Here is a 26,985-nt window from a genome sequence, read left to right as displayed (position 1 = left end):
CAGCTTTTCCTTTTACTGGCACTCTGTTACAGGTTACCAGCTGTAACTTCCAGGGCAATCCATCTTTTGGGGGCTAAAACCTTGATTTCAGGATTAGATACCAGATCTGGCTTTTAGTTAAAATCAACCCTCTAGAGCTTCTTAAAATTCATAGAAAAATGGAATTAGTTTCGTTGTAGTGCAAAGACACTCTGAAAGCCATAGTTGTTTCTTGCCATTTTCCATGACCTTTTTGAAGGCCACTATTAGTGCCTTTGAATGCGACTCAATGCACTCTTCAGAGATGAGCAAGCTCTTAACATTCTAAGTGATTCTAACACACAGCCAAATTTGAGGCAAACCGAGTACACTAATTTACATTTTGGCATCCTACCTCAAAGATTTGAATTCTCAACCCTAACGGTGATCAACTCAGAGAGCTAATCTTTCCTGTGGTTTTAATACCACTCGAGAATATTTTATTATCATCTCTTCCTCCATTCCATTTCTCTGAACTGAGTACTTCAAACATGTTGTAGAAATAAAATGTTGGGGGCCACTACATTGGCTCAACTGGTTAATCCTCTATCTGCATGCACAACAGTAATCCCTTAAGCGTGCTGGTTTGTGTCCCAGCTGTTCCATTCCCATCCAACTCCCTGCTTGTGGCCTAGGTAAGCTACAGAAGATGGCCCAAAGCATTGGGACCCTGCACCTGTGGGAGACCTGAAGAAGCTCCTGACTTCGGATCATCAACCCAGCTCTGGCTGTTGCAGCCATTTGGAAAGTGAAACAGACAGAAGAGCCTTCTGTCTTTCCAATAAAAATAAATCTCAAAAGAAAAATTTTCGGCACCAAATATTTTGAAATCCTTGCAAACGATCTTCAGAAAAGTTAACGAAAAAAATGCATATTTTGAAAAAACTAGATGTCAAAATTTCGGCACCAAAAATTTTTTTTTTTTTACTTTCTTGAAGTATCTTCATTTAATGCTATTGTGTAATTGTGTCATTCTAACTTTTTTTTTTTATCTTTACAGGTAAATTTCATGACTTTTTTTTTTAATCCCCATTCACATCACTCATTGCACCTCTTCGTGACACCCATATTCAGCTGTTCTTCCAATAAGGGAGTATTTCTCAATCTTGCTGTACTTTATTTTGCTGGCTAGCCATTCCTTAAAAATTCTTACATTATCTGTTTTTACCATTATCTGTTCATTTTACTTCTTTCTCACCTTCCTACCCACCAGTCTTCAACTACTTGTTTCTAAGGACCTGGCCTTGGCACTCCACTCCCAATGTATGGATATTTTTAAACTTGTATGTTTAACTATCATCGTCCTTTTAAACATTCCCTAGGTACATTTTTGGGTTCACAGATGCCAACAATTATTGTATGGCAGTGGTCATGTATATTAAGTTCAGCTATTACATAATGTGCTTAAAATCAAATCCACAAGGCTTCTCTGCAAATTGTGATAATCTCTTTCAAAAACCTCTTAGATTTACACATCATGTATTCAAAATGGCAAGTGGCTGGTGTGTTTATCAGGGTACAAGAAGACTTTTCATAATTATTCAAAATTATCAAGTTTTAGGATATAAATCAACTTTTATATTACTTTTTCAAAGACACTCTTCTTGTTCTCTTATGGAATGAGAAGCCAGTTTTACACTTATAAAACTTTCATCTGTAGTGAGAAATATTACAAATTGGTTGTGGGATAGAAAAGACATTTAAAAAAATCATCTAGTGCCCACAGTTGTTCTCTAAAACATTCCTGGCAGGTACCACACTCATGCTTCAAGGAGTAGAGATACCAAAAGAAAACAAGAAAACATCACATTCTAAATCCATTTTAAAAATAAAGACAAACAAGCAGTTTCTTTATCATTCTATTTATTACATGTATGAATACTAACATCTCATGGTATTCATCTAATTCAGTCAAAACCAACAAAGGAAAAACGTTAACCATGTTTCAAAGGAGCATTCTTACAGATTTCCCTGTAACTTAAAATAGAAATATGTTCATCTGCATTAAATCATTTGACATTTGAAAAACATCTTTTTAAAAAAATCACCTTTAGTACTTAAATAGGTTAACTGTTTGATGGCATCCATGTCCATGTTCAAGAATAAAAGATGCTTCATTAGATATTTCCAAAAATGGACATGTGGATGGTTCTCTAAGCTGTATATATATATATATACACAAATATGTATATATACAAATATGTAAAATTTTCAAATCTGGATTTCTATAAGCAAAGTCCTTCAATGCTCTTACAACCCCCTTTTGAATAATAAAACTTCAGATTTTTCTTCTTTAATCATGGGGAGCTGCTATGTTGAGGTTGCTGTTCAATTCCATTTTCACCCAATAAAAAGTACAGAACACTGTCTTTATTTGATGGTGTGCATAAATATTACACTCCATGAATAGCCAAAAATATTTTTATTTATAATTTACAGTTTCACAAGTGAAAAATCGTACATTTTTACACATACAATTTCATTTTGTTAAATTTGCACACATCTACAGAAGGTTCACACAACAAGCACCTGAAACTGTGCAGGCAGTAGGAAATGCAAATACTAAAATGTATTTATTAACCAAATGATAGCTGAAGGCCCTGCCTCAGCTGGACAATTTATATAGATTTATGTCTATATATACATAAAAAAATTCTTCACCTTCTAGATTCAACAGCAGCTTTTTTTAAAAAAGAAAAACATACCTTTCTCATTTTATTTAAACGGACTCGACTGTATCATTTTCTGTTTTAATTTCAGTGGGTGTTGCAAGGCTTTCTTCTGTACAAGCTGGTGGGGTGTCAATTTGTTCTTCCTTAACTTTTGGACTTTCACAGGGTTCCTGTAATTCGTTTTTGACAATGTTCAACATAATGTTCAATGGGTTTTCAGCTGGTGTCTTGCTGGGAGATGGTGTACAATCAAATGAAGACGTCTACAAAAAGAAAAGCCCTATAAGTACTAATCGGAGTCAAAATTTATCACATTAAATGGCATAAAGTTGTATAGGACTCTCGTAGGGGGTAAAAGAACACACATTTCAGATGCAACCAAAATACTTCATCCCTACTAAACTTGCCATAAAAGCAGCCAAATTCAGCAATGAACTCAGAACAGACGGTAACCCTCAAGTTTTTGTGACTATCCTAACAACAGACACATTAACAGAAAGCTCCCACTCAATGTACAATCCCCAGATCCTTAGCAGTGACCCCAGTTTGGAGCCAAGAGAAGGGAATGCAGTCCTAGTCTCCCATCTGTGTTGTAGGAACTCAACCCACAGAGCTAACCCATGCTGCCTCATTTGCACCAATGGACAGCTGACATCAGGAGCCAGAGCTGAGAATGGAATCCAGGTGCTCCAATTGGAAACATGGGCATCTTAACCAGGAGGCAAAAACTGAAATGGTCTTAAATGCCCACAAACCACCAAAACATCCTAGGAAACACTAGTCTTCCTATCTTCCAAACTGCCTCTTTAAAAAAGTCTGTGTGTTTCATTTTAAAATGCCACACTACAAATAGGACAATTTGGCCTTTTGAGGCCAAGAAATAGATTTCATATATAGTCACTGAAAACTCATTCCTGTACTACATGTCTAGATAGAGTATACATACAAATAAACCAGTAAATATTTCCCATAACTCTAGAAACCTATTCCCATCAGGAACCTTCTCATCTGCAGTTTTTCTAACATTTTTCTAGGTCTATTAGTCTAGTAAAGTGCCTACAATGCAAGGAATGATATAGAAATTTCAAAATTTAAATTGTTTGCATCGCACAGAAAAAGACTATCAGTCCTATATAGCATCAATACTTACTGAACAATTTGTCACAAAACCAAACTGGCTCAATATTAAAAATACTAAAACTATCTCCGATGCAAAAAAAAGTTTAGTGTAAATGAGAATACAGTAAACAACTTACATTTTGATAATCTTCATAACATGATGGATGATAAATCTGAAAAGGAACAAATAACTATTAAAGTAATGTCCCATTCTGTTATTTCTAAATTCATATGACAAGATCTTTGAAAAGGTTTTAAAACTTTTGCTCAACATAATGGATAAAATGTTCATCCTTATATGTAATAAGCTTGAAAATCTGACTTTCCTTTAAACTTTTGTACATGTAAATATCTAGCCTAACATAGTTTGTTTTTAATTTTGATGATAAAATACAAATTGAGAATCAAAATAGTTTGGTCAGACAGCTAAGCAGACGGAGTCAGAGGACTTAGTTCCAGATCTCATTATTTATGCAACCTCATGTATATGTATTGTTAAGATCTTTTCCAACTCTAACATTCCTCGACTCTGAAGTCCAATACCGTTTTTACCAGGACCAAACACCAAAAACAGTTATGAACTTGCCAAAGTAGCAAGCTTCCTCAACAAAAAATAGAATCAACACTTTACAGAGAAACAATGACAATTACCTTTCCATCTACTCTGATAGCATTTTTTAAATGCCATTCCTCTTCTTCTTCATCCCAGTATTGTTCAAATTGTTCTTGACAAATTTCACAACTCTAATAAAACAGAATCACACAAATTTAAGGCAGACATAACCCCTTTAAGCAAGCGTAAACATTCTAATGAGTAAGGAATGAGAGTACTCTACAGATACCAATGAAATTCTAAGGATCTGCCAACCTGAAAGGCAAAAAGGAGCTAACATTTCACTGCTGTTGGTCTGTGATATTTAACTACAATGGTTATGAACCTCAAAAACCAAATAAGTAGCACTTACAGGAAATTTTTAGATATTAAAGAGGAATATAAATAAATTGGTATTTTCATGATTATTTACTGAGGAAAGTGACAAACACACTCAGAAAACGTAAGCATTGGGGCCCGGCGGCGTGGCCTAGCGTCTAAAGTCCTCGCCTTGAATGCCCTGGGATCCCATATGGGCGCCAGTTCTAATCCCGGCGGCTCCACTTCCCATCCAACTCCCTGCTTGTGGTCTGGGAAAGCAGTTGAGGACGGCCCAATGCATTGGGACCCTGCACCCGCGTGGGAGACCCAGAAGAGGTTCCTGGTTCCTGGCTTCGGATCAGCGCAGCATGGCCCGTTGCGGCTCACTTGGGGAGTGAATCATCGGACGGAAGATCTTCCTCTCTGTCTCTCCTCCTCTCTGTATATCTGGCTGTAATAAAATGAATAAATCTTAAACAAAAAAAAAAAAAAAAAAGTAAGCATTGTTTTCTAACCTCAACTGCTCCAGCCGGTCCAGCAGGTACACTTTGAAACTCTTTTTCTTTAGCAGCCTCCTGAGTTTTAAGCACAACTTCTTCATGGACCTTTTCAAAAAACTGGCTCTTTGCACGTTCTTCTAGATCAGCTATTTCCTCAAATTCTATCCAGTCCTTAAAAAAAATTGATTTTTTTAATGTTTTGTTTCTAAATTTTACTACATATATTCAATAAAATACTACTTATAGGTAAGGGTACATTCTTAAATGATAGGCTCTGATAGCATTTAAAATTATACTTTATTTTTGAACACCATAACACAATAGACAACATAAAGCAACTAATGAACTAAGGTATTAATATTAAATTTCCACTACTTATAACTTAATTTAAACAAAAATAAATAAATAAGGTGCAATTTTTTACAAAAGAAAATAAGTTATAGAGCCTTGGAATTTTAGACCCACAAAAAAACAAGTGTATTTGTCCAGTTTCAATGAAAAGCAAATACTCTTCAAAACTCAATTATTTTAAAACTATTCCAGTGGGCAAATTTTACTCAGAAAATTTACATTAGCTTCTAGCAGTTAATGTCCCAATTTAAGACAGTTCAAAGGCACATAGATTACTTACTGTTAAACTGTAGTACCAACGCCTATGAGTGACTTTTCTGCTAACATCTTTCTCAGTTCTATTTTGCCGGTAATGCCAGTCCAAGTGATCTGCATATACATCTGTTTGTGATGTTGTAAACCTCATTCCACAGGAGTAACACTGAATACCAGTATACAGCCGATTTATAACACTGTCGTAACGTCTAATTTGAAGGAAACAAAATCTTCAGTTTAATGGTTTTTAAACCACAATGAAACCAGCAGCTGACTACAGTTACTACACAAAAATAAATATTATTCTAACAGCAACACTGATCGTCATGCCTTTGGTGAATTTTAGAACTAGTGAGCTTTAGAACATGAACCTATCTTCATACTGACAGATGTGGCTTAATCATTTTCTTTAAGATGCAATGACTCTATGCTAGTGAACAAGGGAGCAGAAAAGTTATGATCTCTTTTAGATCTTCAGAGTTCACTGCTGTACTTTGTTCTTTAAAAAAAAAAAAATAAAAGGCATCCAAAAAATAAGTTTAAACAACTGAAAAATCATTAGAAGACCAATGAGAAAATGTACCCAGAAGTAAATCTTAAAAAGTCTAGGCTCTCTATTTGGGATTATGTATACCAATGAGGGAACAAGCAGGACAGTTCCAAACTCCTAAAAAAGAACAAATAACATACTTGAATAAACATAAAGTACAAACCATGGTTCTATGTATTCGAATACAATGAGTATTTAGCCATTAATATTAATGTAGAACACTGAAAATAGCTGTACATAGTTTGGGATGGGTAGGAGAGTAGACCAGTATAAACCGTAAAAAAAAGTCAAGAAATTAAGCATTATATACAGAGAGCAAAAATATGAATATTATAAAAAAAATATCTTTTCGGGCCCGGCGGCGTGGCCTAGCGGCTAAAGTCCTTGCCTTGAAAGCCCCGGGATTTCATATGGGCGCCGGTTCTAATCCCGGCAGCTCCACTTCCCATCCAGCTCCCTGCTTGTGGCCTGGGAAAGCAGTTGAGGACAGCCCAATGCTTTGGGACACTGCACCCTCGTGGGAGACCCAGAAGAGGTTCCACGGAAGAGGTTCCAGGTTCCCGGCTTCGGATTGGCCCGCACCGGCCCAGTGCGGCTCACTTGGGGAGTGAAACATCGAATGGAAGATCTTCCTCTCTGTCTCTGGTCTCTGTATATCCGGCTTTCCAATAATAATAAAAAAAAAAAAATCTAAAAAAAAAATAAAGAATTTTCTGGGCCCAGCACGGTAGCCTAGTGGCTGAAGTCCTAGTTTGCACACGCCAGGATTCCAGATGGGCACAGGTTACTGTTCTACTTCCCATCCAGCTCCCGGCTTGTGATCTAGGAAAGCAGTGGAGGGTGGTCCAAACCTTGAGACCCTGCATCTTGTGAGACTGGGAAGAAGCTCCTGGCTCCTGGCTTTGGATTGGCTCAGCTCCAGCCATTACAGCTCCGTGGGGAGTGAAACAGCAGATGGAAGATCTTTTTCTCTGCCTCTCCTTCTCTATAAAATTGACTTTCCAATAAAAATAAAATAAATCATTTTTAAAAAGAGAGAATCTATCAAAATATCTATACAAGTCCCAGCTGCTGGACTTCAGCTCCAACTCTGTTGTTGATGTGCCCAGGAAGGCAGCAGCAGTTCACCCCAGTGCTTGGGCTCCTGCTACCCAAACACGGGAGACCTGGCTGGAGCTGCAGACCCTGGGTTCAGACTGGCCCAGCCCTGGCCATTGCAGCCATTTAGGGGCAGTGAACCAGCAGATAGAATTCTCTCTCCTTTTCTGTCACTCCACCTTTCAAATACATAGAATAAGTCTTAAAAAATAAAAAGTGAATGCCAGGAAAAATAGTTTAAACAAAAAACTCTTCTTCTAAGAAACAGCTAGGTAAACAACAGCAGCAGAAAGAATGCCATCGTTCATTATGCAATAGTTTATATCATAGTTTATATCAAAGTATGAAAAAAATATTAAGACTAAAACACAATAGCTGCTTTTTTATACAAGACACATAATTAATCTATACTCTTTGCAAAAGTTACTAGGTGAAAATTCTAATTTAATTTTCATGATGTTACTTATACTTGTTCCTCATTATCCATGAGGAAATGGCTCCTGAACCCTTAAGACACCAAGGCCCACAGATTCTCAAATCCTTTATGTGAAACAGTGTAGCCGAGGTCAGCATTGCAATGCAGTGAGTTAAGTCATCCCCTGCAGTGCCAGTATCATCTTAGGAATACAAGTCCATGTTCTCTTCTAATCCAGTTCCCAACTAGTACACTTGAGAAACAGATGTCCCAGGTGTTAGGCCTCTATTATCCATGTGAGGAACCCAGATGGAATTCCAGGCCCCTGGCTTTGCCCTGACCCAGTACCAAATGACATAACCATTTGGGGATTAAACCAGGCAATAAAAAGTCTCTGTCTGTCCCTCTATTTCTGTAACTCTACTTTCACACAAATAAATCAATCTTTAAAATGATGCTATATTTGAATAAACTACCCCCATGATCCCATACATTTTAATCACCTCTTATCACTTAAAATACCTAACATAATTTAAATGCTATAAAAATAGTTGTTACATTATGTTGTTTGGGGAATTATGATAAAATTAAAAAAATAGTTTTGATCCATTGTTGACTGAATCTGCAGATCAGAACCTACAGATGACAGCTAGTTGAACTTGTGTTTTCTACTTTTCCCCAATGAAAATGATAGAAAATAAAAATAGCTTTTAAAAAATCTTTTTTAATGCTACAATGTGGAGAAAAGATTAAAAGATAATAGGCCCGGCATGTGGCTTAGCGGCTAAAGTCCTCGCCTTGAACGTGCTGAGATCCCATATGGGTGCCGGTTCTAATCCTGATGGCCCCACTTCCCATCCAGCTCCCTGCTTGTGGCTTGGCAAAGCAGTTGAGGACAGCCCAAAGCCTTGGGACTCTGCACCGTGTGGGAGACCTAGAAGAAGGTACTGGATCCTGGCTTTGGATTGGCTCAGCTCCAGCCGTTGCAGCCACTTGGGGAGTGAATCATCGGACGGAAGCCAGGAGCTTCTTGCTAGTCTCTCACAGGGTGCAGGGTCTCAACGCTTTGGGCCACCCTCTACTGCTTTCCCAGGCCACAAGCAGGGAGAAGGATGGGAAGTGGAGCAGCCGGAACACTAACCAGCGCCTATGTGCGATCCTGGTGTGTGCAAGGCGAGGATTTAGTCAGTAGGCTACCGTGCAGGACCCCAATAGACATGTTTGTAAAGGGGATTTAATTTTGGTTTCCTGTGCCAGCATTGTGGCTCAAGGGGCTAAGCTATTGGTTACAGCTCTGACGTCACATATTGGAATGTTCTGATCCAACTCTTCTGCTTCTGGTCCAGTTTGTGCTCATGTGCCTGGGAAGGCAGAAATTATCCAAGTTTTTGGGCCTCTAACACTCATATGGGAGGCCAAATGGAGCTGTGACTTCTGACGTTGGCTGGGCCCAGACCAGACTAATACAGCCAACTGGAGAATGAACCAGCAAATGAAAATTCTCTTTGTCTCTATCTCTCTTCATCACTTAGCCCTTCAAATAATCTTTTAAGAGAGGAAAAAATTTAGGAATATTATGTAATGGATATTTTTATCCCATAAATAGAAAATATTTTTTTAAGTGGGCTTATTAGTGTTAGAATAAAGCAATAAAATGAATAGCATTAAGAACAATAACAGTATTCATTTTATCTTAATGAGAATTAGATTACATACTGTTTCAATTCTTCAATTGTAAAATTAGTAAGATCTGGAACATCCTGATCTTCATTTTGATCTTCCTCCTCTTCAGTGGAAGGTTGAGCAGCCGCTTCATTTACTTCTTCAATTGAGAAAATACACACAAATTTCTCATTATCATTTTCCATGTATTCTTTATAAAGGAGCACTATACAGTTATAAGCAGACAGAAACCTACATAATCTATTCTCTGCATTTGATGTGATGTTTGCTCACAGAACACTTCGTCTGATTTCTTACAAGTCAACATCATGAAATCTTGGCATATCAACATTCAATTTATTTTCAAAAGCTAAATTAACAAATAGTAATAAAATCTGTATATAACATTTACAGGAATGTCAGTCAACTGACATGAATGAAGTGTATTTTAAAAAAATAAAGGGCATGCTTAAGAATTCAAATATTATTAAGTATAATTATCATAACTTATTATATCACATCATACAATTCTGTATCTATATGAAGCTTTGTGTACATGGAAGTATACAACCATACTTACGTGTTGTAGCTGAGTCAGGCTGGGACAATTTCAGAATTCCTGTTTTTAGCAGTTTTGAAAATAATTCATTTACATCCACCTGACTGAGATGATTATCAGGATATGCCTTAGGAAGAGCTCCTTAAAAAAAAGTGAAATAACTTAAAATATCAAATTACGTAAGCATTTTTCAAAATTTCTCGCCAATAATAAATGCACCAAACTCTTAATAATGAAAGTTTAATTACTGCAAAAGTTCATAAAACGTACTATTCATTTAGGTCAACAAATTTTCACCATTTGAAAAGACATCTCAAAAAAAAAGAGACATCTTAGACTATCACTGTGACCACCCAAAACAGTGAAACTTCATATATACTGTCTATAAAAAACCAGTGTTGCCCATTTTTACCTAACCACATTCATGAAAAAGAAGAGCAGGATAGAAACTGGTACTGTGGGGCCCGGCGGCGTGGCCTAGCGGCTAAAGTCCTTGCCTTGAACACACCGGGATCCCATATGGGCGCCGGTTCTAATCCCGGCGGCTCCACTTCCCATCCAGCTCCCTGCCTGTGGCCTGGGAAAGCAGTCAAGGACGGCCCAATGCATTGGGACCCTGCACCCGTGCGGGAGACCCGGAGGAGGTTCCAGGTTCCCGGCTTCGGATCAGCGCGCATCGGTCCGTTGCGGCACACTTGGGGAGTGAATCATCGGATGGAAGATCTTCCTCTCTGTCTCTCCTCCTCTCTGTATATCTGACTTTGTAATAAAAATAAATAAATCTTTAAAAAAAAAAAAAAAAGAAAAGAAACTGGTACTGTGGCTCAGCTGGTTAAGCCACCGTCTATGATGCCAGTAACCTAAGAGTCCCCTAGTGCTCCATTTCAATCCAATTCCTTACTATGTGTCTAGGAGGGCAGTGCAAGATGGCCAGTACTTGGGTCCTCTCACAAATGTGAGACATCTGGATGGACTTCTAGGCCCAGGCTTTGGTCTGGTCCAGCCCCAGCTGCTATAGCCATTTGGAGAGTAAACAAGGATGAAAGATCTCTATCTTCTTTCTTTTTTCTCTGTAACTCTGTGCCTTTCAAATAAACAGAAAAGCAGGATACAGAAGAGAACATCTTCATGTTCCTGTCTATGAATCACTGTGCACCCAACTTTCCAATCTAATTATCTATTCCTCATCTTCTAATAATATATTAACTCCTGGCAGATTTCTAAGGGAAAAAACAAATCAAAACACCCAATGCCATTGTTTCCTAAAGACACACACACACACCCCTCTCAAGGTTCTAAAAGCAAAAGGGAAACTGGCAGTTTTTGCACATTATCTCATGCTGATGGGAAACATAACAAATCCTCCACACAGCAAAAAAAACTGTATTTTAAGGGGAAACACACCATTGTAGCACTTCACAGAATATTTTTGCATGTATCATCTCATTCAATTCTCTTTTAAAGAAAAATTTCAGGGAAACTATTGCCATGGCCTATGTAGAGAAGAAATAGGATCCTTGTTTATGTAACCTACTCAACTACTAAGAGGAAGAAGAGATTACAACTAGAGTTTCCTGACTTTAGAATTCAAGTTTTCTTTTCCTTTTCATAAAAATAACAAAAACATAAAAAAGAAGTAAGCATGGATCCCATGCACTTAAAAAATGTAATTTTTTTCAAATAAATTTGTCAAGTGGAAATAAAGAACTAATCATAAAATGGATTGAGGATAGGAATTCCTTCTTCCCAAATTACTTAAAGGTTTGGGAAACTCTAAATCTGTACGCAACACAATGTTATAGTAATTTATATTTCCAAAAATTGTTTTACTGCTTCATGAATTAACATGAGTACTAGGAGCCAGCACTGTAGTATGGCAGGTAAAGCTGCCAACTGCAACCCTGGCGTCTCATATGGATGCAGGTTTGCATCCCAGCTGCTCCAGTTCCATCCAGCTCCCTGCAGATAGCCCAGAAAAAGTAGTGGAAGATGACCCAAGTATTTCTCTCTCTCTCTCTCTCCTCTGACTTTTAAACAAATCAAAACTTTAAAAGCAATGAAATCTCATTACTATTTGGGTCAATACATTAGCTTTGCAGTTATGTGACAAATTATCATAACTTAAATACTTCCCATTTGCCACATACTGAAACTAAGTCATTTTTACAGTCCTTGTATCCAGTATTAGTTACTTCTCATCTCAGTGTCACAAAAATCCAGCATTTTTCTGAATTAATAAACTTTATTATTTCGGTTTTAATATATATGCTGCCAAAGTGAACAAGAATTAATCAACTTTTATAAAGTGGTGTTCCCAATATCCTTTTAATGTTTACTGGATCACAACACACAAAAAAATTCAAAATACCAAACTGAGATTCTTAAGATTTGTCACGTATTTTATCCTATCACCACAAATATCACACCTAGTTCTCACTGCCCAATTTATGGTAACACATTTCCTTGCCTCTGTTTATCATCTACAAGTCCTGATTAAACCATCTGTACCTGCAAACAAGGTAGGTATTATTATAATCAACAATGTCAACAAAATCTAGAAAAGAACAAAAACATTTTCAGCCAGACTTAATTTCTCTAAACTCAATCTGCCCTTTCATCATTGATGTTTTACAAAACAAACTTAGCTACATAACAAAATGATAGTTGTCTTTTGAAAAATATTAACATTCAAAAAATATATACCTGAGGGATTCTGAACAAATGATCCAGGATTTTGTGGATGAACTGGTAAAAACTGTTGTCCTTGGCCAAATGCTAGTGGCTGAGCAACACCAGGTAGAACCTTTAAAACAAAAATTCATTTTAAGACTATCCTTTCTATATTTTAAATAAAACTTTTTCTAGCCTCATAAAAATATTCACTAGTGTCATAAAACCTGGCTTCTACCATAATAATGATTTGGAAAGGTAACTTCTATGTTACTTCACTTATAGGACTTTTACAAAGATACTTTCCCTTATGTTTCAGAGCTAATAACGAACCAAGAATAAGATGAAACTTTAAAAGTTTAACTTTTAAAGTTAACTTTAAAAGTTTAATATATCATGCAAACATAAAGTAGCCACAAACTAGTTGTGTGACCTTAAATAAGTAACTAGTTTACTAGTATCTTGCCTGCGTTAAACCTGAAGAACTGACAACCAACAATGTGACCTGCTCACACAATCATGACAGCCAGTTAGCCAAAACTTCAGACCATTGACCTTCTTCCACAATATCAAAATCTGCAATAATTAGCAATCTGAACAGCAGGCGATCATCCTACTAGGCCATATCATCTTTATCATCTGGATATAATTGTAAATGGCAAGGCAAAATTGTAGAAGACGTCAGAGAAAATTTAAAAATAAATACTGTACTAGCATATAAATATGCTCTATAGCCTAAAGGGAAGCTATGTAAATACCCATCTCTAAGCTTTGTTCATTAACATCCATGTGAATTTCCAACCGCATGTATAACTAATAAAAATCCCACCAACAGAACAAGCCTAAATACATCAAAAAACACTACAGTTATCTGTTAGTAACAAGCACTATGGCACAGTAGGTTGGAATACCTCCTGGAATGCCTATATAATCCCGTAACAGAGAGCCAATGTGAATTTGGACAACCTGCACCTCCAATTCACCCTGCTAATAGTGCCTGAGAGGCAGCTCATGATGTGTTAAGACTCTTGGGTTACTGCTACACACTATAAGACCAGAATCAAACATTTTTGGTTATTCATACTTTAGCGGCTTTAGTCATTAAACAGAAACAACAAAAATAAACGAAAAGGAGAACATGTTTGACAAAGAGAAAGCAATTTTAAATTGTAAATTTCAACCTCAGAAAATAGTTACCCCACTTCCCTAGTTTGTGAGCTTCAATGTATACCACAAATTATGTCCTGAAAATCTACCTCTAAAAGTTAACTCATCAGAATGCCACATGATCTTAAGGCAACCAAAACAAACTTACCTGTTGAGAGGCCTGAATATTTCCTACAGTTACTGGTAAATTGCCAAAGTTTCCAAACTGAGAATTCGGGAGATTCTTTTCATCAAAATAGTGTCCAGCTCTGTTAAGGGGATTTGAGAAATTCTGATTTCCAGGGCCATGCGGTCCGTTAAAATTTGGTCCTTGAGGTGAATCAAACATTTGTTCATGTCTCTGGAACTGCAGTCCTTGGGACGGAGCATTGAAAGCACCACCCGGTGGGTCACTAAATGGCCCAGGCTGACCAAAAGGCACTGCTGATTCAAGCCTTTGTGAGGGGTGATTGTCAAATCGTGTGCCTTGGAGACCAAGAGGCATATCAAACCTTGATGCTTGCTGGTGTTGTGGACCATCAAATCTTTGAGGTACACCATCAAATCTTGGTTGTATCTGTTGTCCAGGTGGTCCATCAAACCTCTGTGGACCTGGCTGACCAGGAGTTCTTTCAAACCTAGGACCCGGCTGACCGTGTAATCCATCAATTCGTGGCAAAAGTGATGGCTGACCTGGCTGTCCATCATATCTCAAAGTATGACAACCTTCAAATCTTGGACCACCCTGACCAAGAGGACCGTCAATTCTTAGGCCACCTCCCGGTACATTAGGACCATCAAACCTCATTCCACCTCCTTGTTGAACTAAAGGTCCTTCAAATCTCACGCCGACCCCTGGTTGACCATGTGGACCCTCAAACCTCAGGTTCCCACCAATTTGACTATGTTGTCCCTCAAACCTCAGACCAGCCACTGACTGACCATGGGGGCCCTCAAACCTCATTCCAACTCCTTGCTGTAACAAAGGGCCTTCAAATCTGATTACGCCCCCTGGTTGACCATGAGGTCCATCAAACCTAATCCCAGCCCCTGCTGGCCCATGACCCCCCTCAAATCTAAGTCCACCTACAGGCTGACCTCGAGGATTATCAAATCTATGTCCGCCCACAGGCTGACCATGTGGTCCCTCAAACCTTAGCCCTCCCACAGGTTGACCACGATGCCCCTCAAATCTGAGGGGGCCCACAGGCTGGCCTCCTGGTCCTTCAAATCGTAAACCACCTGCAGATCCCTCAAATCTCAGACCTGGGGATCCCTCAAACCGAAAACCACCTCCTCCTGCTTGGCCAATTGGCCCCTCAAACCGCAGAGGAGCCCCTACTGGCCCTGGAGGACCTTCGAATCTCAAAGGACAGCCACCTCCTAGCTGACCCTGTGGCCCTTCAAATCTCAAAGGGCCTCCTCCCCCCATTTGTCCTGGTGACCCATCGAAGCGAAGAGAACCTGGTGTAGGAGGTCCATCAATTCTAGGGCTTAATTTATTAGGTCCTTCAAAAATCATCTTGGTTGGACCATCTCTGGCTACTGATGGCCTGCTAGGTCCATCAAATAACGGTCTATCTTCAGCTAAAGCTGTAAGTCGCTGATTTGTATCAAGGCCGGCAAATCTTGATCCTGGGCTATCTACAAATGGTTTATCTGAATCTTCATATCTAGGTCGCTTAAGTGGAAAACGATCATTGAATGGAGATCTCTGCTCTTCTCGTACACCTTTTAAGAGGAAAAAAGCAAAAAGGTCATTTTTACACAACTTGAATTTGTATCAAATTGTCTTAAAATCTTTCAACAGTCATGTAAATGTTCATCCTAAACTATATACAACTTTACTAGCGGTGACTGGAAAGACCACATCCAGTATGAAATACAGGAATGCCCTGTAAAGTCAGACAAACCTGAGTTTAAAAAAAACTCCCCATCTGTCGATTTACCAACTGACTTTAAGAGCAAGTTATTCAATCTTTCTGGTTTGGTTTCCTAACTGTAAATACGAATAAGGTATATTTCATTGCTTTTTAAGGATTAAATTACATATAATGAGAACACAGTGAACTACCTGACACACAAATAGCCTCATACACACATTAGCTCCCTTCCCTTCCCATTCCTAAGAGGGAAAAACAAAATAAACAGAAAACAGGTAGTCTGAACAGGCATAAAAATCCATCCCCACTTAGCTGTTTCATTTTCCCTTCACTGCTGTGTGATTCAATAAGCATAATCTGATTTAACTTTTTCTACCTTTAGCAGAGACTTGCTCGTCATGTCTTCTCCGGCCCTCATGGGGTGAAAGATTCTCAGCATAAGTACGACTCCCAGATATAGGAGAAAGACGTCTTGCTCTTTCACTAAATTGTTCTTTTCTGTCAAACTGTGCTCCACTATTTCTACTTGCATGTTTACTTTTGGATGGCTCACATTCTATTCCAGACAACAAGGCATCAGTCAAAGGGTAGTCAAAAATATCAGGATCTAAGAGATCAAGTCTTGGAAATGAATGCTGAACCTGTGTCCTTTTCAGTTTTGCTTTATGTTCATAGTAGGTTAATTCAGCATCAGATAAGAGAGGTTTCTTTTTTAATCCACCTTTATTTTCTTCTGTAGGACTATCCCGTACACTGCATCTATGTTTACCTTCTTGATACTGAAATAGCTGTCGAATTTGATGCACAACAACAAGGAACTCATCTTGGGTAATTTCACCCGATGCTAAACGTTCACTCGTCTGCACAGAGGTGATAAAGAAAAATTAAGTATTTTAAATATAAAAAGTAATTAGAAAAAAATTAGCCAAAACAGAATGACTACATAGGATGAATCATTGTTAACTACCTTTTGAAGCAACTCTCTTTTGCTTGCCACAGTTAACTCTTTAGGAATCTGAAGATTAGCATCTACACTTAGTCGATGCTGCTGCTTTGGGGCTCGAGGTGACAAGATTCCTTTAGTGCTTGACCAGCTGTCCCTATGCCTTAGATGAGGAGATTTACCATGTTCATCACTCTGTTGTAAGCTGAAACCATAAAAGCAAAGTTACATCAATATGTTTTAAAAAGTTCTATGCAGGGCCATCTTTAAAGATCCTTTTCAAGCATCTGGTTAAAATGGATAATGTAACCATGAATAATTAAAATAAGAGCAGATGATAGGATGTCAGAATACTTAAAACAAATTATTATTCTTGCAGTCTTTGCAAATGAGTCAAACTTTTTACACTTCAATTTCCTTATCTGCTAAATAGGAATAATAATGCTTATTTCAGGATTGTAGGAAAAAAAAAAGTACTAAGTATGGCACACAATAACTTATTTTTGGTTTTTAAATGAATGCTTTTTTTTTAAAACGTACTCATAAATGTTCTACTTAATTAAAATGTTATCATACCTTTTATTTTCTTCCCAACCAGATTTCCATCTTTTGGTAGACTTGGAACTTTGCCAATTTTCTACATTGTCTTTTGGTTCAGTACCCGACTTTGTAGAATGCTGATTTGCAGTTTCTTGTGGTCGTTCGTCTTCAACCTTTTTCATTCGTCTTGGATCACGAATATCCTGCTTAGTACTTCTTTTTGTGTTTCTTTCTTCCCTGGAAGGTGGCGTAAACTCTTCCATATGTGACTGTTTAACTCCTGACTGGCGAATTTTTCCACTTTTAGGTGTTGAAGTTGGAGACATACTCCTTTGCCTTCGTTTGGGTGACCGCCTATCTCTTCTCTTCGGTGAATGTATAATTGGTGACCGAGACTTGGGTGATCGTGACCTTGATCGCTTTCTAGTACTTGATCTCCCTGGTTTTGTCCCCTGTTTTTCTGATTCTTCTGTTATTACGTCCTGTTTTTGTACAACACCATTTATGATTTTATTTCTACTTCCAACCATTCTGTGTTCAGATTTCATGTGCTCATCTTTATCCTTTTTCTCAACAGTTTTTCTCTTATCTTTCCCATCATCATCTTTGCCATCAGTCTTATCCTGAAGATGTTTTTTTAACCGTGGATCCCTCTTATTCATATCAGACAACCTTGCACTTTCTGATTCTTGATTTTTCAAGTCTTTTGTGTGCGAAAATTTGTTTTTCAAAGGTGATGGTGATTTAGATTTAGATTTGGATTTAGAATCTAATTGATCAAGTTCTTTCTTAGTTACTTTTTCACTTGATTTACTTTTCTCTTGCTTAGACGAGTTTAGTTTTTCAGAGGGTACAGTTTTACTTGTCTTAATATCAGACTGGTTCAACGTGTTCATTAGAAATTCTTTCCTGTGACTTTGATCTTTTCCATGAGAGGAATGCTGACTCATCCTGTTAAGGCGGGGATCCCGGTTAGTGCCTTTCAAATCCTGAACTTGGGACGGACCTGGGCGGCTTTTCTCTGGTTGCACAGGAACTTGATGAGGAACTTTCACTGCCATAGGGGCAATTTGTGAGACGTGTAATTTGGATGGTGCAGGTCCAGGACCTAAATTGGATGTCTCCTGCTGAACACTAAGAGAAACTGCCTAAAATTTAAAAAATAAATAAATAAATAAAATAAAATATAAAACATGCAGATTATCAAGAAATTTAAAACTGAAAAATACTTTAATCAGGTAATAAATTTATTAAATACTGTATCTATGTTGCCTATTTCTACAGTTTATATGGGGATCATAGCTGGTTAGGCCACCGACTGCAAAACTAGCACCTGTTTGAGTCCCAAATTCTCTACTTCCAATCCAGTTTCCAGCTAAGGTGTCTGAGAAAACAGCAAAAAATGGCTCTGCAAGTTGGGCCCTGGGCACTCATGTGGGAGACCAAGATGAAATTTCACGTTCCTAACTTCTACAAACTCTCTCTCCCTCTTTGTTAACTCTGCCTTCCAAATAAATGTTTTAAGTAGAGATCACAATGAAAAAAAAGAACACTATACAGGTCTGTTACTTCTTTATACTTTTTCTTTAGGGTTTTATACTAAAATCTCCCCTTTACCTAATGAGGACTCCACAGTAGGAAAGATAATGCAAACTCCAGGAGTCGGTCATGTCTGCTAACATCTGCCCTAAAATCTGGTTCCTCCCAAAGTGACATCTAATAAACTTAAAAATTCTGCCCTGGAACGGGCACTACAGCAATAACACTGTGGTACCGCTTGACTCACCCACATGTCGTATCAGAGTGCCTGGAATTAAGCCAGGTCTCCACCTCTGCTTTAAATCAGCTTCCTACTAATGCGCCTGGGAGGCAGCAGATCACAGCTAAGCACATGAGTCCCTTCACCTATGTGGGAGACACAGGTAGGGTTTTTGGGCTCATGACTCAGTTTGGCCACGACTCTTCCTGCTGCAGGTTTTCTGAACAAATCAGCTGCTGCAAGAACTCCTTGTCACTTTCCCTTTAACATAATGGAACTTAAAAAAATTTTTCACCTTCCTATGCCTCTTCACTCTCAAAATCATATGCCAAGTAAGCAAATCATGCAAAATAATATGTAATTTTCGGGCCCCACATGGTAGCCTAAAGGCTGAAGTCCTTGCCTTGCACATGCTGGGAACTCATATAGGTGCCAATTCTAAGCCTGGCAGCTCTACTTCCCATCCAGCTCCCTGCTTGTGGCCTGGAAAAGCAGTCGAGGACGGCCCAAAGCCTTGGAACCCTGTACCCACACAGAAGACTAGAAAGAAGCTCCTGGCTTCAGATCAGCTCAGCTCCAGCCATTGCAACCGCTTGTGCACTGAATCAGCAATGGAAGATCTTTCTCTCTGTGTATCTAACTTTCCCAAAAATAAATAAATAAATAAATAAAACAATTTTTAAAAAATACATATATAATTGTCCTAGTCTCCTTAATTGTGATGATTTTCCTTTTGTAGACTCAAGCCTGAATTTTGTTCATGAAACAAATACTGTGAAAAATCATTCCCTACAACAAATCAATAAAGAAATGACATTTTGTAAATATGAAAAGGAGAAGCTAAGTCTCCAAAGATAGAAATAATTTTCCTTATCAGTACATTCTCTATTCATACTGAAACATCACAAATACTTGATAAAATATATACATTGAGAATAAAAGTTTGCAAGAAATAATTTAGCTTATAATCAAGTGAGTCTCACAATAAAAATATAAAAACATGGCCACATTAATATATAACTTACCACATAAAAATAGGAAAAGACAACTGTGGTAACATATTACCACAACTTAAACAACTTCCTGTTGGAAACAGGTTTAAAACAGGTAAAGTACTCAATCTTACCACTTACCAATTGTGCCTTAGCTTGTTCTAGTTCGAGCTCCAGCTTTTTCTGCTGAAGTTCTAACAACTGTTTTTGTTTTGCCAATAACTGCTGTCTTATTAGTTGTTCCTGGGTAAGATTCTTTTGTATATCAGGAACAATTGGAGGAGTGGAGATGCTGGGGGAACTGACCACTGTGCCAGGTGTGGAAGGCTCTTCCGGCTACAAGAAAAAATAATTTGTTAGGAAAAATATTTTACAGTTAAAAACGTAGTCAAGTGGTAACTAAAAAACAACTCAACGTGACATTATCCATAAACAGCCAATCAAGCACAGAGAACATTCCATGAACCTAAAACCCAAAACATTACACAATAACTAAGGCAAATGTATTTTCAAACAAAAATTCTAACATATTTTCAAATTAAATTGATTCAGTACAAAGTATTCCACTTTTGGTTCTGGCGAGAGGCTTTAGAAAAGCTAAAATCAGTATACACATCCATATTAACTTACCGATTTATTTAAAAATTTAGGATTCACGTGGATGCTAGATGTATTCACATTGGGGGGCAGAGGTTTAATAGGCCAAGCAGGATCTAATGAATTAACTCTGACATCCAGGGCATAAAGTTTCTTCAAAGGGAATATTTCATCCCATGTGGAACGTAATTTAAATAAACTTTTTCTAGTATTTTCATCCACCTAGAACAACAGAACAATTCTATGGCTTGTTAAGTTACTATAGAATGCTTCATATATCATACAAGTACATAAATCTGTTCTATTTCACATAAAGAAATTAACATTTACTAAAGATGAATTTTAGTTTGCAAAATGTAAATGTAACCAGGAAAATCTGTCTTCCTGAAAAAAGTCATTAGCACCTAGTCTTCATGCAAATAACTAGGCAAATTTACACCTTGTTACTCAACTCTGAATGAAAATACAAAATTAGAAGATGGCTAAAACTCCTAAAATGGAGAGTAAAAATTAAGACAAAACCATTTCACTAACCTTCAACAATATAACATGGTTGGTTATCCATGAGCAAGCTATTCTGTGGCGTGGAGGGCATTTTAGTCCCCTAAATTCACAAAATCTTAACCCTGATGGCTGAGCTTTTGCTTTATCTAACATACAGGCTCACATTTGCAGTGAGTATGATAAACATGTTTATTAAGTTCGCCATCAAAAAAGCCAAAGTACTTGGGGAAACTAAATTTAGAATAAAAGCTTAATTACATTCATGTCTTCAAAAAATAACATACTTACTACAAGGTCATTTTTACCAACTGCAGTTTGGATGCTGAGACTCAGAAAAGGAATGCTACCAAACACTCAATGAATTTCAACATACTGAAACTGAATCAAGAGGTTAGTTAAACTCCTCCAACTTCCATAACAAAAAGTTGGTTTCTCCTTGACTACACCCCCAGATAAGCAGTATTTAGCAAAAGTCTACAATACTAATGAAAATACAGGTCACTGTTACTTCTCTATTTCTCCTAAGTACTTAAAAGAATTACCAACCAGTCTCTTCTCATAAGAGCCAATTCTAAAAACCTAGTAACTATTAGGATTTCTCCATACACAGCAGATATATCTACTAAAATTACCACCAATCATGTCAGAATGCAACATAAAACCTAATAAAAGACAAAGACTGTCAAGCAGAAAACTACCTGCCCATATCCTCTATTCCTCAACTTAACACTGTTTTACCTAAAACCAAACTATCAGACACAACGCTATGCAAGGAATTTACAATCCCTTGGCATGGAAACTAACAAGTCTTTCTCCTCAACACAAATGAAGGAAAAAAGGCATTTCAAAAATAAAACAATTAACCAGTCTACCATTCACACACACCTACATTCACATAAACACACTCGAACAAAGCAGAAAAAGAATTTCTAAACATCAGTTTGAGCAATTAATTACACTGGAGGATGAAGCTTCATTTACCTCCAGATGGGAAGATTCAACACACTAACACCAGAAATTTAGACTTTGAAGGACTCTTGACAGCTTCATCTTTTCCCCTACACTCTATTGATGAAAGACCTCTTCAACTTCAATTAAAAAAAAAAATCACAATTCTAAAAGCAAACCCATCTATACCTGGATAACGTAAAATCCTAAACTCTGTATTTAAAAACATTAAACTTTGACATAAGCCGATGTCCTCGAAACACAATAAATGTCCAAAAGAATGAAAATCTTCACCACCCAAGAAAACCCAACACAAGGTAAGCATTTATTTAATCAGGAACATACTCTTAAAAAATTTCAAATGTTTCTAAATGCATATATACCTTTTCAAACACACAAATAAATGTTGCAACTAGATTTTTAGTAAAGGCAGTGAGATACTCTCTTCCAACGTTTTTCACGATAGAATCCATAAGGTACATAACAGGAAGCTTCTCTGAGGAAGGAGCCTGAATAAAAAGAAACTGATAAGTTTAGTATTATGAATTGCCACCAAAGAATTATTTTTAAAAGGGAGTTTTACAATACAGACCTCTAGTTTTGTTGGTACTACATTTTTTTTGAAGTATTAACCTTTATGAAAGTGTTCAATTCTGTCCAATTCTCTTACAATGCTCTTTGAGCTACCACAATCACTCAGTTATCAGAAAGAAAAATTAGAATCTCTAGTATAATCATTTAGCATTCAATGGGATTTCAGGTGCATGTAGTTTAAAAAAAAAAAAAAAAGCCTTTTAAATGACCAAAATAACTAAAAGGAGGAAAAATCATTTCCCTTAATCCAAGTGTTCCCTTTGGACCCATATGAATTTATAATGGTGTGCCCAGGTTCAACAAATCATTTTTTGGACTCTGGTAAAGAAAAAAAAAAAAAAAAAAACTAGTTTCCACAGTTTTTATATGTTAAAATCTATAAAGTTTTGTTACCTGTAAAGTCATTAGGATTACTTTTCTATGATCCAAATAAACAAAGGAATTAAATACACAGATGAAGTCAATACACTTGCACATTAACATGCAAGAAGGTGCAAGTTTACTGATACAAGAAAAGCTGGATGGAGCAGCAGCTGAGTCACGAAAAGCAGGTTCAACTTGACTCTGGACACCAGGATTTGTTCTGAAGGTTTTCTTCACAGCATGGACTCTCCGTCGAAATAAATTTCCTCTGACATGCACAAGCCAGGGGTTCTATATTTGTGCAGAGCCAGTGTAGTGGAATGTTGCCCCAGTTCAGCTGCAATGCCTACCCATCACTGGCTTTCAGAAGGCACAGCAAGCTTCCAGAAAGCATCAGCAGGTTCACAGACTTGTTGAGGAGCATTAGAACACACCATATCAACTGTCAACTCTGACTCCAAAGGAGCATCCGTGATTGGAGAAACAAAAACAAACCTAGGTTACCCTATTTACCCACCCTGTGTATAGGAAACCCTGACCACCACCTTCCCACGGCTATTGTAGCTAGGGCAGGCTCACAATGCCACTGCACAAGCTGAATTGCCCGTACAAGTGTGTGGAAACGCTCTTGCTTCTGATAACCTTTACAGCCAAAGTTGGCTTAATGAAACTTTTGAATAGCTTTGTATGAGAAACTTTTTAAGAAACTAATAAAAAGGGTTCACAAGGCCACTGCATGTGGATAAACTACATTAAGTATCAACATGTCAAATGCTTTAGGCTGTGTCTTTGTTAGGATGTCATGTTTGATACCCTTTTAGTTATATTGTACCTATGAAGATATACACAGGATTGCTTTAATACCCAGAAATCTCTTCAGCAGACTAAATTTTTTATTGAACAAGTGAAGTCATTATATGTAAATACTCATTTTGGCTACTACTGCCTTGAGAGGAGTCAAATTAGGTGTGAACTTAGTAAGGCGGAGATGCTAAATAAGGACAAACATTCACCTTCAGAAACAAAAAACCAAGCTGGTTTGCTACCAAATAAATGACAGAAGACCCTCCCCCACCCTCTCAACCCAAACCCAGATTAAGATAGTTCCCCGAAAGTGACTTTTACATCTTTTCCTTCAGCTGGCTCTACAAAAATAACCAGGAAATGTGTGCTCCCAAAAAATCTCAGCTGTCTTTTTCCAGCAAAATAGTTCACCTATTTTCACCACTCTGTGTACCGATACACAACAAACTTCATGTGATCACTACACTCGGCATTTAGTTTTCAGTTCTTGGAGTTGTTCTGGATCCAATAAAACCCAGCAAGGAAACTGCTCTTTGAGTGACAAACTGACTGAGCTGCTAATTAGGCACTGTGGAATAATACCTAAATCACAAACCAAACAGGTTTCTTTGAAAAAAATTTTTTCCTAAAAGCATTAAGTGCTGTTTTGCCTTCAACAAGGCAAAAACTAATTTTTTTATGTTTAATATGTTTCATGGCATTAACAAAAAGGATGTTGAGTATGAGGGATGTTTCCTTTATAAGTCTCATACTGTAGAGAAAGAACATACAGCTGTTTCACACATTCACAGGAAGAGTGAATGAGAAGACTTGTATTTTAGCTGTCAGGCTGGGCATGAAACCTGTTGAGCCCATAAGAAAAAAAACTTCCTTTTCTTCCTCTTTAAATTGAGGTATGACAGGACCACCTGAAACCGTGTACCTTGTGAACACATTGACCCCAAAGAGTGGATGGAACTTAAAGAAGAATGAACCCAAGTCACTTTAAGACTTTTGTTTAAAACACACAACCACGTAGATAAAAATAAGTCTTGGAAACAAATTCTACACCTTACAAAGGTAAATAAAAAAGACAAATACATATTTTATATGTTTTATTCACAAATTTTATAATACCAGTCACACATTTCAAAACCATTTATTAGTCAGACCACTCAGTTTTACACTAGACAGAAACCGCCTCTAAACAATATATTGGTGGTTGTTGTTAAAGTGGCCTTGTAAAAGGGGTTCACTCTGCTAAAAGGAGGCTCATCCTGATCATTGCAATCACTAACAACTAAAAAAACTAAACCGTAAGTACAAGCTTGAAAAAGTTACTTAAACCGTAGTACTGGGACGCTATCAAAATTCATTATAACTAAATGTAACAGTAACTTAAATGACATATCGCTCCCACATATTCATCCACAGAAGAGGACTACAGGGAAATGCAAGGTGGCTGAGGACCACTTCGACAAGGGGTGAAGAAAAGCACGCCTTCACTATCAGGGAAGGGAAAAGAGCAGAAAAGGAAGAGGAGGAGGGGCTGAACTTTTTCTTTTTTTTCAGAGAAACTGCAAGTAACTTGTTACCCACTGGGCCGATTCTCCACCTACAGGTTGGATTAGATCTCCTCCCCCACCCAAACCCCACCCTCAGCCCAGTTTCCCACATTTTTGGGACAGGCTACACCCTCCAATAGGAGACTAAAGTTTTATCTAGCCGCCCCCACCCCAAAAATGGGGCTGACGGGTGTGAGCAGCTGCCTGGCTGGCAGGGAATGGATTCTCCTCTCTTCCCTTTCGCATCATGTGCTTCTCGGGCGCCATGTTGGGCTCCTAACAGGCGTCTGCTCCACTCGGGGCCAATTCCCCTATTCCCACCCTTCAACAGCTCGCTCCCAGGTCCCCCTTCACCTCCTTCCAACCCACAGAGCACGATTACCCAAAAGGGCAGGGGGGTGGTGGGCGAGGGGCAATGTGAGAGCCACTTCCCACCTTCCCGGGCCTGAAAATGGCTTGTTTGAGCTCTTTTTCCTCCCCCAAACTGCCTTTAAGTCTTCCCCCACCCCAAAAGGGCTCTAGGCAAGCGTGCTGGAGTCCGGATACACAATGCGGTGGCCTAAATAAGGGAGTTGGTGAGCGGAAGTGGGGCTCCACCCTTTGGCCTCCCCGCTCCCTCCCCGCAGAGAGGCCCACGCTCGAAAGCCCGGGCCAGACACCCAGCCGGAGTCGGAGGGGGGTTGGGGGTGGGGTGGGGGTTGGAGAGGAGGAGGTACGCTGACCCCCCTTCGGATGGAAGCGAGACCTGGGATGAGGCTGACACTAAAATCAAGGGAGTATTAGAAGAATAGGAGGCTGCGGGGTGTATAAAAACCTTGGCGGTTTGGGCCTCGATGAGAGAGACGATCTCCTTGGCGAAGGGCAGGTTCTCCTCGGCTAGAATGGTCAGCATATTGATGTGCGGTTTGCTATTGAAGGTCAGGTCTTCCAGCGATGACTGATAATCCCGACAGGCGTCCTCCCGGGCCCCGGCAGCACCGGCCTCGGCCGGCGTCTGCTCTGACATTGCGCCGGGCCCCCCTCCGAGGTCCGCCGCAGCTGAAGCAGAAGCCGCTCTCGACACCCCGCCTCCCCTGGCGACTCCTCTTCCTCTCCCCGGGTCTCTCGCGGCTCCGGCTTCACCACATGCTGACCGCGGAGGGGGGTTGGGGGACGACACAGAGGGAACCTCGGGTATGCAACGCCGCCGTCTCACGGGGGATCTCTGTCCACTTCCAGCCGCCACAGACGCTTCTTTCTCCACAGACACAAAATGGCGGCGGCGGCGGCGGCTCCAGCTCCGAAAATGTCTGTGTTCCCAACCGCTGCGTCGTGCGAAATGAGCTAGGGGAGGGCAAATGTGCGGTGAGAGGGCGGGGCCGTTGGCCACTCCGGGCGTGATTGGCTCGCCGGGGAACGTCACGGGCCCCGCCCTCGGCCCTTCCGCAGGACTCCTAGCTCCTCCTTCTTCCCCGGCCCTTGCCCGGGTTTTCGCAACACCTACGGTTCAGAGTTGTGCTGGAAAAGACGGCCGTCCTCATTGGCCGGCTCGTAAGGGACTGTTCGGTCATGTGTTACCATAACAACCCCTTCGGGGAAGCCAATCG

At 38.9% G+C, this 26,985-nt stretch overlaps 1 protein-coding gene across 2 annotated transcripts; it reads right to left on the bottom strand.

The window, feature by feature from the left end:
- Positions 1 to 1,864: 1,864 nt before the first annotated feature.
- On the bottom strand, positions 1,865 to 26,985 carry PCF11 (PCF11 cleavage and polyadenylation factor subunit). Of its 2 annotated transcripts, none has more exons than XM_036494984.2 (16): positions 26,214 to 26,985; positions 22,478 to 22,603; positions 20,676 to 20,864; positions 20,187 to 20,381; positions 17,331 to 18,442; positions 16,779 to 16,959; positions 16,188 to 16,671; positions 14,098 to 15,659; positions 12,816 to 12,915; positions 10,134 to 10,253; positions 9,608 to 9,713; positions 5,854 to 6,037; positions 5,238 to 5,393; positions 4,461 to 4,553; positions 3,947 to 3,982; positions 1,865 to 2,953 (listed from the first exon to the last, which is right to left on the bottom strand). In XM_036494984.2, exons 1-16 carry the CDS (start codon positions 26,403 to 26,405, stop codon positions 2,738 to 2,740), a joined length of 5,052 nt encoding a protein of 1,683 aa, XP_036350877.2. In that variant the 5' UTR covers positions 26,406 to 26,985; the 3' UTR covers positions 1,865 to 2,737. The 2 variants fall into 2 exon arrangements, with proteins under 2 accessions (XP_036350877.2, XP_004589896.2); XM_004589839.3 differs by having other exon boundaries at positions 16,581 to 16,671; positions 26,214 to 26,979.

This window comes from Ochotona princeps, chromosome 4 (genome assembly GCF_030435755.1).
Source record: "Ochotona princeps isolate mOchPri1 chromosome 4, mOchPri1.hap1, whole genome shotgun sequence".
NCBI lineage: Eukaryota > Metazoa > Chordata > Mammalia > Lagomorpha > Ochotonidae > Ochotona > Ochotona princeps.
The sequence above is the reverse complement of the archived record's forward strand: the minus strand, read 5'-3'. Positions and strand labels throughout refer to the sequence as shown.